This window comes from Cynocephalus volans, chromosome 3, assembly GCF_027409185.1.
Source record: "Cynocephalus volans isolate mCynVol1 chromosome 3, mCynVol1.pri, whole genome shotgun sequence".
Classification (NCBI taxonomy): domain Eukaryota; kingdom Metazoa; phylum Chordata; class Mammalia; order Dermoptera; family Cynocephalidae; genus Cynocephalus; species Cynocephalus volans.
Genome location: NC_084462.1, coordinates 33,003,204 through 33,021,254, shown reverse-complemented (window position 1 = coordinate 33,021,254; position 18,051 = coordinate 33,003,204). Strand labels below are relative to the sequence as shown.

Below are 18,051 nucleotides of genomic sequence, written 5' to 3'. Positions count from 1 at the left end.
TACCTAGATTCCTTACTTCACCAGGGAAGGTAAAATGGTGATGTTGAGATTCTATAATTCCTTCTTAATTTACTAGTTGTGATTCCTCCCTAAAGAAGAACTTTGCCTCATGCACCATTGGTTACCCTGTAATGCAATCTATATAGAAAAGGTAGGGAAATTGTTTGATTCTTTCATTTCTCATTTTAAAAAGAATAATTGGTTGGTGCCTTAACGATGACAGTCATATCAATTTTCAGAATAATGAGTTGTGCCATATTTGGTCACTAGACATGTCTTCAAGTTGTTTCCTGTGTTGTTTGACATCATTACCTACTTTCAGACATGACAAGAAATCCCAGGCTGACTTTTGGTAGTGCCTACCCTGGAACTGATTGCTTACAGCTGGAAATGGTATTTAGAAACCACAATTTGGGTGCTAGTAGTGCTCGTTGCTACTGGGTTTTATTACTTTGAAGCCTTTTCAGTGACAGAATATGGACATACATTTTTTTTTAAAGAGGAAAATAAACCATAAGTTCACACTGATATTTTTATTCAAACTAGATTGCAGGGTTTTCACTTAACTTTAAAATTTTATATTTATAGCTCTTTTCTCTAACATAAAAAATCTTGGTTCCTAATGACATTACATGAATCTCTTATTTATGATTTATATTTGGTTCTTTTTGTCCCGAGGATATGTCTCACTTGGAAAGTACAGTCAAAACATTATGTTTTAAAGTAACTTGAAAAAAATCCTTCTCTTTGTATTTAAGCCACCAACCTGAAATACAGTTACATTTGCATGTTTTAGTTTGTTTTTTATTTTTAGGAATTGCTTTACTTTTTCCTTGATATAATTTTAAAGTATGTAAAACATCTAATTTATTTATTTTTGCTGTTGTAAGTAGGGTATGTTGATACATTACTTCTTCTAACTTGGTATTGTTTCTATGTATGAAGTCTACTAGGTTCTATATGTGAATCTTATATTCCACTACTTTACTCAATTCTCTTATTGTTATAGGTTTTTCATGGATTCTTTTGAGTTTTCTGCATATGTAATCATATCATCTTTAAGGAGAGATAGATTTATTTTGTTTCTTCCTTTCTCATCTGATGCCTCTAATTGCTTGTCTAATCATGCTGGTTAATGCCTACAGTACAGTGATAACAGTAGCAGCAATGGTGGAATTCTTGTCTTTTTTACTGATTTTAGTAAAAACATCTCTGGCATTTCCTCAAAAGAGGCTGGTTGCTGGCTTTTGAGCTGATGTGGAGGTGTGTGTATTTATGTTAAGAAAATATCAAAAAAAAAAAAAGGAAATATCTATTGCTTTCTGTTTTATTATGGTTTTCAACTTTAATTGATTTGAGCCATTTATTGTTCTCGATTTTCATTTTGGGGAACCAGTGGTTAGGATGGTTTGCCATGTGAATCCAGGCCAGGACATGAAGAGATATTAGGAATCCTAAAAGGTCACACGTGCAGAAGAATTGTATTGCGGGCGATTTTGAGGAACTAGTTGTAGTTTTCAGACTTGGGTTTGGGATTTTGCATATGCCTGGGAATATTTTTTTCATGATATCTAATTGGTTTTGGACAGAGATAGGGAGAAAACAACGTTCCATTTTTACATCACATTGAGGGATTTAGCATGTGCTTTTGCATTTTTCAGGAACTCAGTGGACATTTCCTATATACTAGATCAGCGGTTTTGGTTTTTATTTGTTCTACCTTTTATTTGTGCTTTTGAATACATAGCCCTTCTTATTGAAATATTTAAAGTGACAGGGAACCTTGGCAGAGTCAGTAAGCACTGCGCGATGCTGAGAAGAGGTTGCTCTTCTGCACTCGAGCAGAATGTCTCTTTCTTCAGCAGCCTCTTGCAGACTCAGGCGGCAGGGCTCACAGGTCCAGGTCCAGTAAACGCAGCGCTTAGCCTTGGGGCTGGCTGGAGTTCACACTCTGTTTCTCACTCCTTGCTGTCAGCAAGTTGTACCCCATTAAACACCACATGGTGGGACCCACTCCATGCAACATCTTGTCCAAAAGATATCTTCAAAACAGAATCATATTCAGTTGTAAAAACAGTAAACTTTACTTGTGGGTTGAATGTGATAACACATCTGTGAAGGGTTTTAGAGGAAAGGCCCACACGCAAAACTACTGTCAAGAGTTAAATGGGATACAGTCATGATTACAACATGACCCTCGACAATCACCAAATCTAGCAGGGGCCGCAGGGCACGAACCCAGTGCCCAGTGTGGTTAGAAAGAGGGAGTGTTTCTCGGTGAATTTTTGAACTGGGTCTTCAAGTATCAGTCTGGGATTCCCAGAAGCTAAATAAAACCATTTAAACCGTACTTATGAATTATTTATGCCCCTAAACAATGCAGGCTCATACACTCCATTCATAAATATTAGATTTTCAGTTACCCTGCTCCTAGAGATAGTAATTTAAACACTCCAAAAGGGACCCAATCCACAAAGGGCTTCAGCAAGCGAGTCTGCCCGTGACCTGTTCAGTGGCTGGCTGCTCGGAGCCACAGACGGTGACCGGTCCCATGCAGTCTGCATCTTTATGTCTCCCTTCTTCAGAGGCAGGCATAGGGATGCATCTCAAAGCACACTTGGTGGCACAGAAGGGGAGAATCAAAGCTTCCCCTCTTGCATATGCTCAGGAACAAACTGACCCCACAAACTACAGAGGCAGGAACAGCCATCTCCGTTCTGTGTGCCTGTGTCCGAGTCCGCAGCTTGCTTCTCAGCTCTGTGGCGAGAGGTCTCTGTATCTGTGGTGGACTCGCTCCTGCACATTCTATCCCATTCTTAGTTTGGCCCAGCACCCTCCTGAGTAGAGTGGGCACTCAGCCACTGCCTGTTAGGTGCAAGTTGAAGGAATAAGTGATGATAGCCAGCACATATAGCACCTGCTTTGTGCCAGTCCTAAAAAGCAGGTGCTATTATTATCAGGCCCATTTTGCCGATGAGGAAACTGAAGCACAGAGAGGTCGAATAACTTGCCTAAGGTCACACAGCCCATCAGTGGCAGAGCCAGGATTTGAACTGCATGGTCTGATTTGATTAGTCATGCTCTTAACCACATCACTACACCAACCTCTGCTTATTATGGGTGGGTAAAAGTGATGGAGCTGGTGGAGCACCTGGAAGCAGACCCAAGGTAGCATCACTTTTTGGGTGACCCGGACTGCTTCCCACCGGTCTGGACCCTAGAAGGACGACTGCCCAGACTCAAGGAACGTTATAGGTGCTGAAGGAAGGGGGTGGGTCGCTTGCAGAATGAAAAGTGGAAGAGGACACTAATGTGGGTTCAGGAATTTGCCCAAAGCTCTAACTTCAAGACTTGGGCTCAAAAACCAGCTCCTGGTTGACCTTTCAGATGATGATAATAAAGACAATTGGCAAATGGACTTGGAGGACAAATTCTGGAAATTAATTGCCCTTAGGGATCTCATCAGGAAATGAGGTAACCAGTTAATCTGGGGACAAAGCATTATCTTTAGCAGGTGTTTATTCTGGGTCCCAAAGTGCCTAAGGTCACTGAGGACTCGGGAGGCTCCTGTCTTTGAGAGGCTTTGAGTTCGTGGGGGAGACACAGGTCCATCTTCTGCCCAGATGCCAGCATGGGTGCCTCTTGCTGGGCTGTGGTCGTCTGTCTGAGCTGTGGAGGGTAGGCGGCTCCCCCATGATTGCGTCAGGCGGCTGCACCAGGAGGGTGATGCTGGTGAGGTGGCTCTGGTGGGAGTGGCCAGCTCCACTTTGGGTGCCCTGGCTTCATGTTTCTCTGGCACATTGTGAGTCCTGCAGTGAAGGGCACCAGGGGCCAGATGAACAGCAGGAGCAGTTGCTCCTTACGGGAGCTGCCTCCCCAGTGCCACATTCCTGCTGAGAACTCCTGGAAGCCCCACGGCCAGCTTGGCAGCCAGGCTAGCACTGGGTGCCCGTGCTGGTGTCCACTCCGTCTGCAGGGCCTGACGAGGGAGGGGACTCAACCTATTTGGAAGTTTCTGTACATTTGGGGAGGGAATTACTCGCTTTTGAAATTTGCATTTACCACCAATCACAACTTTTGTGGTGCTGGGACTGCCATGGCAACTAAAAGCGTATCTGAAAATAAAATGTCAGTTTTTTTTTTTTTTTGCATTTCTACTTTCATGACACAGGTAACTTGTTTCTCCTGTTTAACTTAACGAGGTAACTAGAGAAGAATCAAAGAATACAGGTGTGTGGGGAGGTGGGTGCTGCAGTGCATGTGAATAGGTAAGTCACAGGGTATGTAAGAGAGTTGCATAGGGGCCCTGCTGGTGGGCACAGGTGTGCAGCTGTGTGGGCATGAGGGTGGGCTGGAGTGTGCATGTCTGAGGAGAGGGGCTGAATAGGGGTTTGTCTGAGATCACATGTAGGCTGTGAGTGTTTGAAGACTCATCTGTAAGCATGTGTCCGAGGACCAGTGCTGTGTGTGGCTATGTGTCTGAGGTCCAGTGCTGTTGTGTGGAGGTGGTATACATGTATTGCTCTGGCTTCAAGATGCTTTCGCTCTGTAGGGTGTCCCTGTGGTCCCAGCCCTTGGGAAATTCATCCCAGTCCTGGGAGACAGAGTGCCTCCTTTGGGGAGGGTCCAAGTCCAGCCCATAGTCCTTAGGGACCAGAGGTCTTGCAGGTCAGGGCATCCAGATGTTGTCTGGGTTCACCCTGTCCTGTGCTTGGGGGGTTTGGTCCTTTCAGTTCATGTGTCTGTCACTCATCTACCCCAGTAGCTGTCACATGTTATGCACAGGGCTGGGGTTGGGCCTGTCTCATTAGACCTGCATAGGGCTGCCATCCAGTGGGTGCTGTGTGTACAGATTCACTGCAATAATTTACAGCAATAGCATTCCCACGTGCCTCTGCAAGGCTCTGCACTTCCTAAAGTCATTTTCAGAGCCTCATCCCCTGGGGGCTGGCTTCTACAGGAGACCACTTCCCAGGCATGGAAATGCACCTCTCATCAGACTCAAGAGACCAGAAACGGTGCAGAAGGGCTCTCCCCAGGTTGTGACATTGGAGGCTGGGCAGTAAGAAATGGAAACTTATATCCGTGGGGGGTCAGACGCCTGGGGGGGCCCAGCTTTCTCAGATGAGGGTCCTGGTGACCAGGGCCAACATTCTTCCCCTCATACTCTTTGAACTTCACATCTCTGGAGATTCTGTTTACTACTGTTATTATTTAAAATTCATTATGGAAGTAAAGACTTAATACTGATTAAAAGTTAGTGCAGTGAATGTTTTTTGAGCACCGATTATTTTAAGGTTCTCCCTGCCTGGGTCTAGATCCTGCATGGTGTGCATCTGAATTACTCCCTGTTAGGAGTTTTTCTCAATGCAGGGTTGAGGGGAGTGGCCAGAACTTCTGGACAAACCACAGTAGAGGCAGGTCCAGGTGAGGGGTGCCCGACCCAGAGCCAGGTCAAGGATGACTTTTCAGAGGAGGTGACACCTGACCTGAGTGATAAGGGACAAGCAGGAGTTAACCAGACATCAGGGAGAGAGAGAGAGGAAGTCATCACTTGGTGACGTCAAGTGGACCCAGAGATGCCATACACATGGCCACAGTCTGGACCGGAGCTGGTAACCGGACTCCCTTCTTGGAAGCTCTTTGCTTTGTTTAAGTAAGTTAGGATGACATTGCTGGGACTGTGGCAGTGTCACCAGCTCAGGAGGCTTGGCAGGGATCTTCCCCACAAGACAGCTATTTCAACTCTGTCCCCCACTTTGTTTCTGTGGCTCTCTTGGTGTCAAGTGCAAGCAAACAAATTATGCTGATGAGGTCTGGGCTTCCCTGCAAGTTGCAGTCAGGTTGGCTGCCGGGGCTCCCTGCACATTGCTTATACGCCAGCAAAGCCCAGGGGAGTGTGAATGGAAAAGTACCTGTGAAGATTAAGCTTGGTTCCAAAGGCACATTATTGGTTTGCTGTGAAATACCCTCTGGTGACATTGAAACCTTATTAATAACTAAACATCTGTCACAACTGTAATTATATTCTTGTGCCAGGATTGTGTTTCTACCACTGTCTTGTGTAAACACGGAAGGGAGGGTGTGAATTATTTAGGCGACTGTGAGTAATAACCACCCAGCTCTGTGCAGGCAGTAAGTTTCTGTCAACTCCTTGCAGAGTCTCAGTGTCTTCGCTGACGTTCCTTTGATGTGCTCCCAAATCTCTCGGAGAATATCGCCCTGGACCCCCGATGCGGCTGCCTGAGCAACCTGGAGAGGGGAAGCCTGAGAATGAGAAAAAGGGGGACCGAGAAGCCCCCGGAGGGGGAGAGGAGCCGCCGAGGAGCCAGGCCCCCGACTTCCCCACCTGGCAAGTCTCCCCCCAAACCCCAGGACCTAGATTGTTTTGCAGCCCTCAGGTAGGGGGTGGCGCAGGATCTGGGAGCCTTTGCTGCTGAGTGTTGGGGTGGTGAGAACCTATGGAAAGCACCCCTGGGAGGGGTTCCCAGGGGGTGAACTGTCCCAGCTGGGCAGAGATTTTAATATACTCCTGGAGCCCGACAGGTTTCCATGGATGGTATTTGCAATGTGGGGATGGAACGAGGGATGGGTTTGCTAACTGACTGTGTCCGGGGCTGCCTGGTGGGTGGGGGCTAGGGTGCTTGCTGTTAGAAATGACAACAGGTGTAACTCAGAGAATGTGGGCTAAGCTGCAGTGAAAAAATGGGAGCTTTGCATAGATCATTTCAATCGATCCTCACAATAATCCAATAAGGGCATTATTAACCCTGTCTTTACATGAGAAAAGTGAAACAAAAATGAAGCCACTTGCCCCAGATCACAGTCAAAGGCAAACTGAGGGAGAGGTTGGACAAGGGCATAAAGAATAATTACGATTTGTAACAATATATATGCTAGTAATGCTGATTTAGTCAACATATCTCAATGTTCAACCCCCAAAATATGTATAATCGATTTTGATTCAATAAATAAAATAAATTATTTAAAAAAAAAAAAAGGCAAACTGAGGTTTCCTGCCCAAGTCCCTCTGAATCCAGATGGAGAGTCCTAACCACTGGACTACTCTGCCTCTCCCTCCTAATAGAAGAGGAGGTCAGTGCAGGCGAGGGGTTTTACAAATGACCAAGCCACAGGCTTCCCTGGGTTTTTGAGTTTGCTCTTTTTCTTTTCCTTGGAGACATTTGTGGCTGTATCAACTTAAGAGGAATTTCAGCTCTGTGTGGTTTTGTATAGGAGGAAGTTTTGATCTGTGCGATGCTGGCATCGAGAATTGGTCTGTGGCAAGTCCCATAAGTGGGTATGTTCTGAAGGCATCTCCCCAGGGCTGCTCGGAGTGGCATCTCCAGTCCTCTCTGCCCCCAGTCACCAGAGGCGGTGGAGAGTGTCTATGGTGGGGGCAGTGAGTTTAGGGTTCGGCTGTGGGGAAAAAAGAAAATGGAAATATTTTTGGTGACTACAGCTCCTGATTTTCAGCAGTTTCTCCCAGAAGCTGGGGCTGGACGACAGGACCCAGGCACAGGATGCTACAAGAGTCTTTCTAGAACCTTCTCCAGCACAACTCACTGTTTGGGAAACCACCCCTGGCCAAGGGCATGCTGACCCCACAGGGTGAGCCCTTCTCAGTGACTCTGGGGAAAGGCCTGGAAGGGGTGACATGAAGCTGGAAGCGACATGTGAAGGGCAGGCTCAGAGTGAGCCACTGCTCAGGAAGCATGGCCAGGGTCAGAGCACGTCCTGGGAGGGCCTCCCATCCCAGCTCGTTCCTTCTCGGAGAGGAGCCTTCCCCAGCCTGGGACAAATGACAGAAGGGGTCACTTCCCTGGGAAAGGAGGCAAGGGCCGGTCAGAGGGTCGTTTCTGTATGTCCTCAGGGCCATGGCAAAGGATGATTACGGCCAATGTGACAGAGGAGGAGGAGAGGGGCCTGCCTTTGTGGGTGTGATGATATTGTGCCATGCACAGAAAAGACTTCTCTGATGGAGCCACAAAGACCCTTTTTTACCCAACCTGGTCCCACATTAAAAGTGCTTCCACACTTGCTCCTGTGTTTCAAGATTTAGATTTTTGGGGCGAGACCTGTCAGTGGCATGAATTAGGCAGTTTAGTCTCTCCTGTCTCTGGGGGACAGCAATAGCCCAAAGCCTCAGCCTCTCACAAAACCTCAGCTTCTTCTCTGGGGGTGACCTTGGGCTCTGTCTGGGCACAGGGCTGAGGGTCTCCAGGCTACGTGGCTTGTTCCCATCACACACAGATGCACAGGTGCGCACACACTCACATGCACACACACGCACACACACATGCACAGGTGCACACACACTCACATGCACACACACGCACGTGCGCACACACATGCACACACACGCACACGCACACACACGCACGCGCGCACACACATGGACAGGTGCGTGTACACACGGAGCGCACTTTTTCTTACTCCTTCCCTGTGGGTGTTCCCACAGATTTATGGAAGATTCCTCTGTGCGGTGGGCCGAGAGAGACAGCTAAGGAGAAGAGAGAGATGGGTTGGGGCTGTGGGAGGGGATCTGTTGTCAAGGTGTGAGCACCAGGGAGCTGCACACGAGGGGAGAGGAGCGTGTTCGCACATCGGCTTCTGGCGTTTGGGTCTCTGCCCTTCACTTTTTTGGCTGGGCACCTCCTTCTGATCCAGCACAGGCTGGGTGCTGGGGTCAGCCCACAGGATGGCAGGGGCCCCCCTATTCTCCAGCACTCACAAAGAGCTACCGGCACTGGCCAGCCACGGAGGCCCAGAGGCTATGCGACCTGTGGACAGAGCAGTGAGATCACAGCACAGGAAGGAGTCTCCTCGACGAGTCCCTTCTCCCCGCTCCAGACCACTTTCATGCCTCCTGGTGCCATTCTGGTTGCAAGGCACGGAAGTCCAGCAGACTTTTTTCTTGGAAGAAAAAAGAGAAACATGTTAGGAAGAGTTGGGTGGGGGCTGGGAGGACAGTGGTTTTACAGAATTCAAGGCCAGCGCTGTAGCCGGGCCTCAGGGGTGGGTGGAACGAGGGCCTAGACCCAAGAAAGCTACATCCATAAGAAAATGATTATCGTCCAATAGCGCCCATTTGGCAGCCAGCCTTGGTGGGCAATCAGGATGGTCTCCATCGCAAATTCCCTGGGAAACAAGCCCATTGACACCCACTCCTGAGCCAGTCCCCAGTGTCTGGGGAGGGGGTTGGAGCATGTGAACGTGGCTGCTTCCACTGTGAATTTGTGGACAGAGGAGGGGAGGGGCGATGACCAGAGAAGTGGGGAACCTCCTCACCCTGGTTCCTTGAGATTTCAATTTTGTATCTGGCTCCTGAAGTTAGTTGGCCAGTAAGGTGCTGGCTATCAAGGCTCCACAGTGGAGCCTTTTAAGAATATGGTGCCTATGAGACCCAAGCCAGTGAACCGTCACTGGTGGATTGAAAGTGGCAGGGTAGGTAAAGCTGTCTGGGGGCATGCAGGAGACTGTGGAGAGAGGGACCTTACACAAGGGTGGGGACGGCTGGGGGGGACATCACCCTCCCCTCTCCAGCCTCCCGCAGCTCATTCTTCCCCACTGGTCAGTCTAAAGTTTGTAGAAGAACTCCCCAGACTGTGCGTTCCTGTCTCTGCTCAGGTGTGGCCAGGCTTTCTCTGGATGTATCTGGAGAAGGGGACCTGTCGGTGGGACCTTGTTCTCTTCTGCTTCTTTCCCTTGAGCCCCTCACAGGGAGCCAAGCAATGAAGACCTGGCTTGTCTCCAGCCTTCCAGGTGCTGGCTCCCTGGCCTGGAGGCCTGAAAGGATGTTTTACCACATTTTTCCAAACTATGGGACACAGGGCTCTTTGGCCAGGCCTGCAGCTGACTCATGGACAGTCAGTAGGACCAGGAGGCCACCTAGAAGAGAGTCTCCTGGGAATAGAGAAATGCCCAGGTAGCTTCAACAGATAACAGCTAAGTAAACAAGCCCACGGCCCCGGTGCTGCTCCAGCCCCATCCGAGGAAAGCTTCTCTCATGTAGGGAGAAGTGGACGTGCACTATTGATATAGGAGTTAAAAATAACCCATGTTCCAAACAAAGTGTTTTTTGGTATTTTGAAATGAAAACGTGTAGACAAAGCAAGGATTTAGAATGCATGACTCATTAAATTGCCGACTCTGAAAGCAATGAAAATTCAAAGGGGATTTTTCTCTCTCTCTCTCTCTGACTCCCTCCCACCCCTGCTCTGAATAGCTTATAAAAAGAGTCTCTACATAAACAGGACCCATGAACTTCCCCATGCCTTGAGGACCTGCCCAGCGCTAGACTGAAGGCACACAGCTCTACCGCCTGGTCCCTGAGCTGGCCTCTCCCGCCAGATGGGAAGAGTGCCCCTTGCCTGCCCAACTGCGTGTCCTCCTCACACCTCTCCTCCTTGTCCCTAACAGGTGTCCAGGGGCTTCCCCACCGCTCCTCCCTGCCCCAGTGCTCGGCTCTGCTGGACCTCAGCTGTCCTGACCTCGCTGATCTTAAAAGGGACATTTCTCTGGGGCGAGTGTGCGGCCCGTGTGCTGCTGTGGGACATGGCAGCGGCACCTCCGCCAGCTTGCTGTGTGGTCATGGCACCTCCTTGGCTTGTCATGGCAGGGTTGGGCCTGAGCAGTGGTGTTCAATTTTTGTTTTGGCTCACAAAAACTTTTTCTAAAATAAGTCTTATGGGAAATGCAGTACGTAAAACAGAAAAGAGGATCTAGTTTGGTGGGTATGTTTGGGAAGATGGGGAGTCCCTCCAGGACCCCTGCCTGGAGCAGTGAGATGTTCCACTGGAGGAGGCTACTGGCAGACCTGCCTGTCATGGTTCCTAACAGTCGTGTAAAAGTCTCTGCTCTGTTGAGGAGTAAATTCACCTCCTACCTCTCCTTGTTGCCATCACCAGTTTTTCTTCTAATTATCCCTACACTCCTTGAATATCTTAGCAACTTGTCCATTCCTACACCTGTCCTAAGTTCTGATGTCACATTGGGGGCTAAATGACCAACATTCTCACCTCACATTGCCTCAACGTCAATGCCAGTGACTCTCCTTCCTCTTACTCCTGTGGCCTCAGTCTTGATCTTGTCATTCTCTAGAACACGGTGGCTCTGGAGCTCACATCGCCATTGTGACTCTTGGTGACAATCTCCTCGACAGCTGCTTTCCACTGCAGTTCCCTTCTTAGGTGTGAAGCACTCTGAGACATGGACAGATGACCGCACCTGCTCACAGCCTTCAGTGCTAAGGTCCACGGTGTGGCTTAGCAGTTCCTCTAGGGGTCTGGTTCCCCGTTCTCCACCGCTGCCCACTCTTCTAAGAATGTGTTAGTTCCTCACTCACAAATAAAAGAAACATGCCAGGCAGAAACTTCTTCAACTCCCCGCCACGCCTCTGCCACCCTCTCTGCATCCGTGTCCATCTCTGCCCTTCCCTGCCCATCACAGTGGAGGAGGGTCCGTCCACCAGTCCAGGGGACCCCCTGCCACACTTCCTTCAGGGACCTCACCCATCAATGACACCTCCTCCATCTTATTCTCCAGGCTTTTTTTTCCTTCCCTAAGCACAAACATGTTTTCTGATGTCACTCACCTTTAAAGAAAAATGCCACTCAGATATTTTCTTTAAACCTCTTGAAAAAACTGCCTGCACTTGTTCTATTTCTCCACTGTTCATTTGCTTCTCACCTGTCCCCTCACTGTCCTCAGTCTTGGTATCCATCAGCTCATGAGTCATATTCTGGAGGGGACAAGGGATCGTGTCAGAGGAGAAGTGGCAAGGCCAGGGGTGAGCAGTTCAAAACTCAGCTCATCATCAGGATGAATCTGCGAAGATTTTTCACAAACATGTTTGCAGGCTCTACCTACTCCCTCAGAAGCCTTGCAGGTGGGACCTGGATGCCTGCTCCCCAGCTCACTCTTTGACAGCCCTGTGGGGGTCCCTAAAGCTCCAGAGGAGAGGGTCTCTGCTGCCAGGGTGCCAGCTCCACAATGCACGTGGCTCACTCCCGTTACACTGGTCAGACCTCCTCTTCCCGCTCTTTATCAGATCCAGCCATCCAACTGGCATTTTAAACGATCTTGGCTAAGAAGCTTTTCATCACTCATGAAGATTCCCTGACTCAGCATCTTGGAAATCCTCCTTTTCCCAGGATCTGTTTACTTCCTTTGTGATTCTTCTAATGCAGCATGTTACGGGTTGACTATCCTCAGAACATCCACATAGATAAACCTTCTTCTACAAGTGCTTCACAGTCAGTACACTTCGGATGAGGCTCCACACTATGTCTACCTCTTGGAGAATGTCAACACACATTAAAATCTTAGAGATGCGCTACAGCAAAGGGAATGGTTTCTCTTGGTCTAACTTAGTGTTTCCAAACACAATCTGAGCCTGGAGCACTGGGCATGAGTGATCGTGTCTGTGTGTTTGTGTGTATTTATAAAAGCCTAGAAACCACCTACTAACTGCTTATTTCCTCTCCTGGGGACACACCTAGTCCTCAGGTCAATGCAAATAATAAGTAACTGACATACTCTGGGCTCAGTGAGGCTCATACCCTCACACATTCAAGCACCATGTACTGGTGTGCCAGGCTCTGTGTTGGGTGTTCGGGATGAATAATCCCTTCCTCACGCAATCTGCAGGCTCATGTGGAAGATGAATTAGTACTCACCATAGAGTTCATGCATTAGAATAAATACAAACTCAGGGCGTGCCTAGCAAAACATCATGGGACACACACGGGGCAGGTGTACAGCTCCAGAGGACACCAGTCATTCACTTCTAAAACAAGAATAGAATGTGAACGGCACCCCCTGAAGTTGTGCAATGCGCTTAGAACACATAAGCACATACACATCCAGATGTGCCCAGTGTGTTATTATTGATGTGATCACACTGCTCTGAAGCTGTTTTTTTTGCTCAGTACTTTCTTACCAACATCCTTCCCTTTTGTACTGGGATGGATGCAACCAGTCCCTCTTCACATCTATTTAGGTTGCTCCATTTTTGCTCTCACAAGCAGTGCTGCAGTCAGCATCCTTGTGTATATATCGTCATGAGCGTGTGCAAGCAAATCTAAAGATAAATTTTCTACAAGTGAAAAGCCTGGGTCAAAAAGTGTGCACATTTTTTCTTTTGCTAGATTTTGCCAAATTTATCTCCAGAATTGTGGTACTAATTCACCTAAAGAAAGGACTTTTGAGGATGGGGATGCTGGAGTGAGGGAGAAGGAGGCAATGGCGAGGACAAACTTGAAGCTGGTAGTTAATAGCCAGTGTCCCGGGAGACAGAGAGCACAGCGTACCAAGAACACAGTCTTCAGCAGAGAGAGGCCTATACACACAGCCGCAGCAGACGTTCTGGACGCCACAGGAAATGCAATGAATGATTTTAGCTGAGAAATTTTGATCACTCTTTCATCCTCCTGGAGATTCTCTGATCCAATCTCTTGGAAATCCCCCCTTGGCCCAGGATCCATTGACTTCTTGAGTGATTTTTCTGATAAATCATGCCACACATTGATGATTAACATCAATGCTGATACGCAGCCCCCTAAAAGTGCTCTAGGGGTCAGGAAGCCAATTGTCCCCAGGCATGTGATTTCTTTGGAAGAGCTTTAGGGGCATCAGGATTCTGTATGTCTGTCCTCTGTACTTGAATGGGGGACCCAGCACAGGTACAGAGCACACCGGAGGTGATGGGGTGAGCGGGGTACACCTTCATGCAACGTTCCTTTCACCTGATGGCAGGTCGTGTAAGACATTGTACCATTAAAACCTGATACGTTATGGTGTAGAATGCTAGTTTTTAAGACAAAAATGTTGGACTTCAAAGATGGTGTCTTCAAAGGTGTGGGTGGCTGTTTTGGGCTGTGACCCCATAATTCTCTATCGTCAGAAGCCCTTTTGTGGGAAAATTTAGACTCATTGAAGCAGACCAAGTTCATCTGAGCATGTTGCTCCTGTGGAGAAAGTGGGGCAGGGGCATGTGGTCAGTGGAGTCCAGGCACCCATAGTCCTGCAGGTAGAGAAGACTATCTCAAATGACACTGCCTCAGGTGCATGTCACTCCTGCTCAACACGGAGCCCAAAGGGCACTGGAGAGACACAGTGGCCCCTCTGTCCTGTCCTCCGAGGCACACCCTGCCCCAGTCTCTCCCATTGGAGCCAAGTCCAGTTCTCCGCCCGTGATCCATGCGGCTGTCTCAGAAGCCGCCTCCTCCTGGACCTCCTTCTCATCTTAGTCCAGTTGCCAGTGCTTTGTAATAAACCACCTCAGCTGCAGGGCATGAGCCAACAACCGTCTCGTGCTCATGGAGTCTGTGGTGAGCAATTCAGTGGGGATGGCTTGTCTCTGCTCTGTGATGTCTGGTCCTCAGGTGGAGACACACAGACAGCTGGGGCTGAAGTCATTTGGTCACTCCCATGTCTTGTGGCTGGGGTGGGACAGCTGAAGGACCTCTCAGCTGGGAGTGTCTACATATGGCTTCTCCATCGGGCTATGCCTATGACTGCACAGCATCTGGGTTCTAAGAAGAGCACCCTAAAAAAGATCCACCAGAGGCGAGTCTTCCATCCCTGGTTGGCCTTTCATGTTGTGACCTTGTAAGTTTCTCTTCTGCTGTGCTCCAGTGGTTGAGGCAGCGCAGATCCTCTTAACTCAGGGGTGGAGGCAGAGACACCACATCTCAGTGGGAGGAGGTTCCAAGAATTTGGGGGTCACATTTTAGAAGCACCACCCTTCTCCTTCATCCTGGATGATTTTGCTACCTGCTCCCGGTGATGCTCCTCTTTCAGGATCTTCTGGTTTTCTGCGGGTGGCACAAAGAGTAGGATGCTGGGGGGGAATCAAGGTAAGAGACTTCCCAGTGGTCTCAGAATCCCATGGATGCCTATGAACTTTATTATGTCTGAACGGTCTTCGTCTGTTTGTGTCATCCTACCCTAACCGGGCTTCGTTCTGTCTAAGCCCTCCACAGCTCCACACCCCCTCCCACAGGACCCTGGGACAACCCTCCACTCTCAGTAGCAGCAGCTACTAAGTCACCAGCCTCTGGGGCTTGGAGGGTGGGGTGGGGAGAAAGCAATTTCCTTTACTGCATCCTCTCTCCATTCTCCACAACTCCATTAACACACAGCATGTGTATAATCAATCACAGATCTTATCGAAGGCTTGGGAATAACGGGGGGAATTTCAATGTAGGAAAGAAGCACAATGTACAAAGAAATCTTCTTAGAGTCACAGGAAAAAAATTTAAGGGTCTTTTATATGCATGGATCCCTCTGGCAATCTGGCGAGGCCTGTGAATTATGTTTTAAGTGCATGAAATAGAATACTCGAGGTAACAGCAAAGGAAATCAATTATATTTAAACACAGTATAAAATATTAAACAAAACAAATGTGTGCTGTAATAACACATGTACTTCTTTGCTGATGCATTAAATAATAAGACCTGGCAGTGGATGTAATAACTATTGTAGTTTTGAAGTGCTGTAGAGGTGAACACGGACAACATTTTGAAATAATTGCAACAACCGTAAGTAACATGATAGGAAAATATTAGTGGCAGAGTTACAGGTACTTCTGATCCCACTGTGTCTTGTGGCTTGCATTCATAATTGAAGAAAATGCTAAAATTCATTTAAAGGTTAATGAAAATAAAGGTGTATTCTTTCCCACCCAAATTCGTGGGCTTCTTGAATTCTACACTGCCTGGGAGAGACCCCAGCCTCTCACTCTTCAGAACCTGTCCTCAGGTCTCCCAGGCAAATGTCCATCCCTCCCTAGGAAACCCAATCCTCTCTGCTGTGGATTGATTGAACTGTGTCCCTAAAGTTGATGTGTTGGAAGCTCAATTCCCACTGTAACTGGTGAGGGTGGGAAATCCTATTGTGGTAATTGAAAGGTGGGGCCTTGAAGAGACGATCTGATTGTAGGACCATGTCATAGTAACTGGATTAATAATGGTGGTCAGGCGCATGGTTCTGAAGGCTTCAAAAGAGAGCACATGAGAGAGGTTAGTCTCTCTTTGCTCTGCCATTTTGCAATGTGACACCCTGCCATCACTGTCACTACCACCAAGATGCTCACCAGATGTGTTTCCTGAACTATGGACTTCGCAGCCTCTGAAACTGTAAGCAATAAATTTTGTTTTCTTACAAATTACCCAGTTCCAGGTATTTTGTTATAAGCAACAGAAATGGACTAATGCACCCTCCCACAGGGCTGGTATCTCTCTGACTTCCTCTCCCTCCTGGACAATCCATATATTCTCTGCAGTGGACCACAGGAATGATATTTGGCAATTGTCAAACTAGTCCATGTTAATTCTCCCCTTCAGTTGATATTTGGTTGTGGCCTGAGCCCAAGTCAAGGGACTTTTTACCCCAATTTGACTTCTTAGGGAGATGCTAGGCTTGTGGGCAGAGAAAACTTGCAAAGTTAAAGGCTAAGCAGGAAGACTCAGATCTTTGAATTCTTTTCCTAGTGTAAAGAAGATACCTGATATAGACTGAATCATGTTCCCCAAGTTTTATGTATCTGAATCTTGATCCCCACAGTGACTGTTAAGAGGGTGGTCATTGAAAGGTGGGGCCTTGAGGAGGTGGTTAGATTGTAAGGACCATGCCCTAGTTCATGGGCGTGGTTCTGAGGGCTTTAAAAGGAGAGCATGTGAGAGACTCTCTCTGCTCTGCCATTTTCTGCCACCTGAGACCGCTGTGTTGCTGTTAAGCCACCACCAAAGAAGACCCTCACCAGATATGTTTCCTGGGCTTTGAACTTCACAGCCTCTAAAACTGTAAGCAATATAAATCACCCAATTCTAGTATTTTGTAATAAGCAACAGAAGTGGATTGATACAATGCCTCTGACCACTGAAAGCTTAATTTTGAGGCTGGAGCCACAAAGAAAGAGGATATGATACAGGAGAAGTAAGGGAGACTTTTATCTGCTTTCTCATAAAAAGTTGGGGGACAAGATGCAGAAGAGGCTAGAGAGTAGAGGACGTCCTGCTTCCACCTCTCTGGGCTTGGTCCCTAGGGATGCACCAGGTGAGCACCAGGGAAGGAGCCTCCTGCCTCACCCCTCCCTGGGGGACTTTGGGAGCCCACCAGACATAGCACCTGCCCACCATGCTGCTTCCTGATCTGGTTACATGTATGGAGAATGGGACAAGGTGGCTTCCCCAAGTCTCACTCTGTGGCTGTGTTCAGAGACACTGAATGAAGAGCTTGCACAGGGTCATGCCAAGGTGCCTCAAAACAGAGGATGATTACAGGCCACAGGGCCAGGCCTAGGTGGAGGGCAAGGCAGAGACCCAGGGCTCCATGGCCACATAGAGCCGAGAGGAAGTCAGAATAGCCAGGGCAGATACTAGGGCCCCTGCAAGCGTTGCACAAACTAGAAGGAGCCCAAACCCACCAGTTCTAAACTTCAGGATTGGAGGCCAGCAGGACACCAGTCACCAGGTGAAAAGACATACCACCCTGGAGACCAGCAAATGCCTGCTGGCATGTACCCAGGATCAGCAGGAGGGCTGTATTGGCCACATCGCTTTCCTCTACTCATTTTCATGCATCTTTCAGGGAGAAGCCACAGATGGGGAAGACAATATGAGACTACATTTTTTTTTAAATAATCTTTTTTTTTATAACAATTTTGGATTTGCAGAAAAATTGCAAAGACAGTACAGAGAGTTCCCATATACCCAATACCAAGTATCCCCCTCTTAGCATTTTACATAAGTATAGCACATGTGTTACAGTTAATGAACCAATTGGTTTCACTATCATTAATTAAGGTTCATGCTTTATTCAAATTTCCTTAGGTTTTTTCTTTTCTTAAAAAATTTTTTTTTATTAAGAATATTCATGAGCTACAAAGCTAATTGTCACCCCTCGTGCCCATGGTGTGAGGGCCAGATTCCTACTGGCAGCCTACCCATTACCAGAAATTACTTTTGTACAGCGTGTCTCCCACCCAATTATCCCCCAACCTCCCTCCCCTTCCCCCTTTCTCCCCCACTTCACTTTGTAACCCT

The 18,051-nt window shown here is 48.0% G+C and overlaps 1 protein-coding gene across 1 annotated transcript in view; it reads left to right on the top strand.

Annotated features, from left to right (window-relative positions):
• The first annotated feature begins 6,233 nt into the window (after positions 1-6,233).
• The window catches only part of CALN1 (calneuron 1), a 469,391-nt gene continuing 457,573 nt past the window's right edge, over positions 6,234-18,051 (top strand). Inside the window, exon 1 of the mRNA XM_063092119.1 lies at positions 6,234-6,352. Coding sequence (XP_062948189.1) covers positions 6,234-6,352 — 119 coding nt within the window. The remainder of the gene's footprint in view (positions 6,353-18,051) is intronic.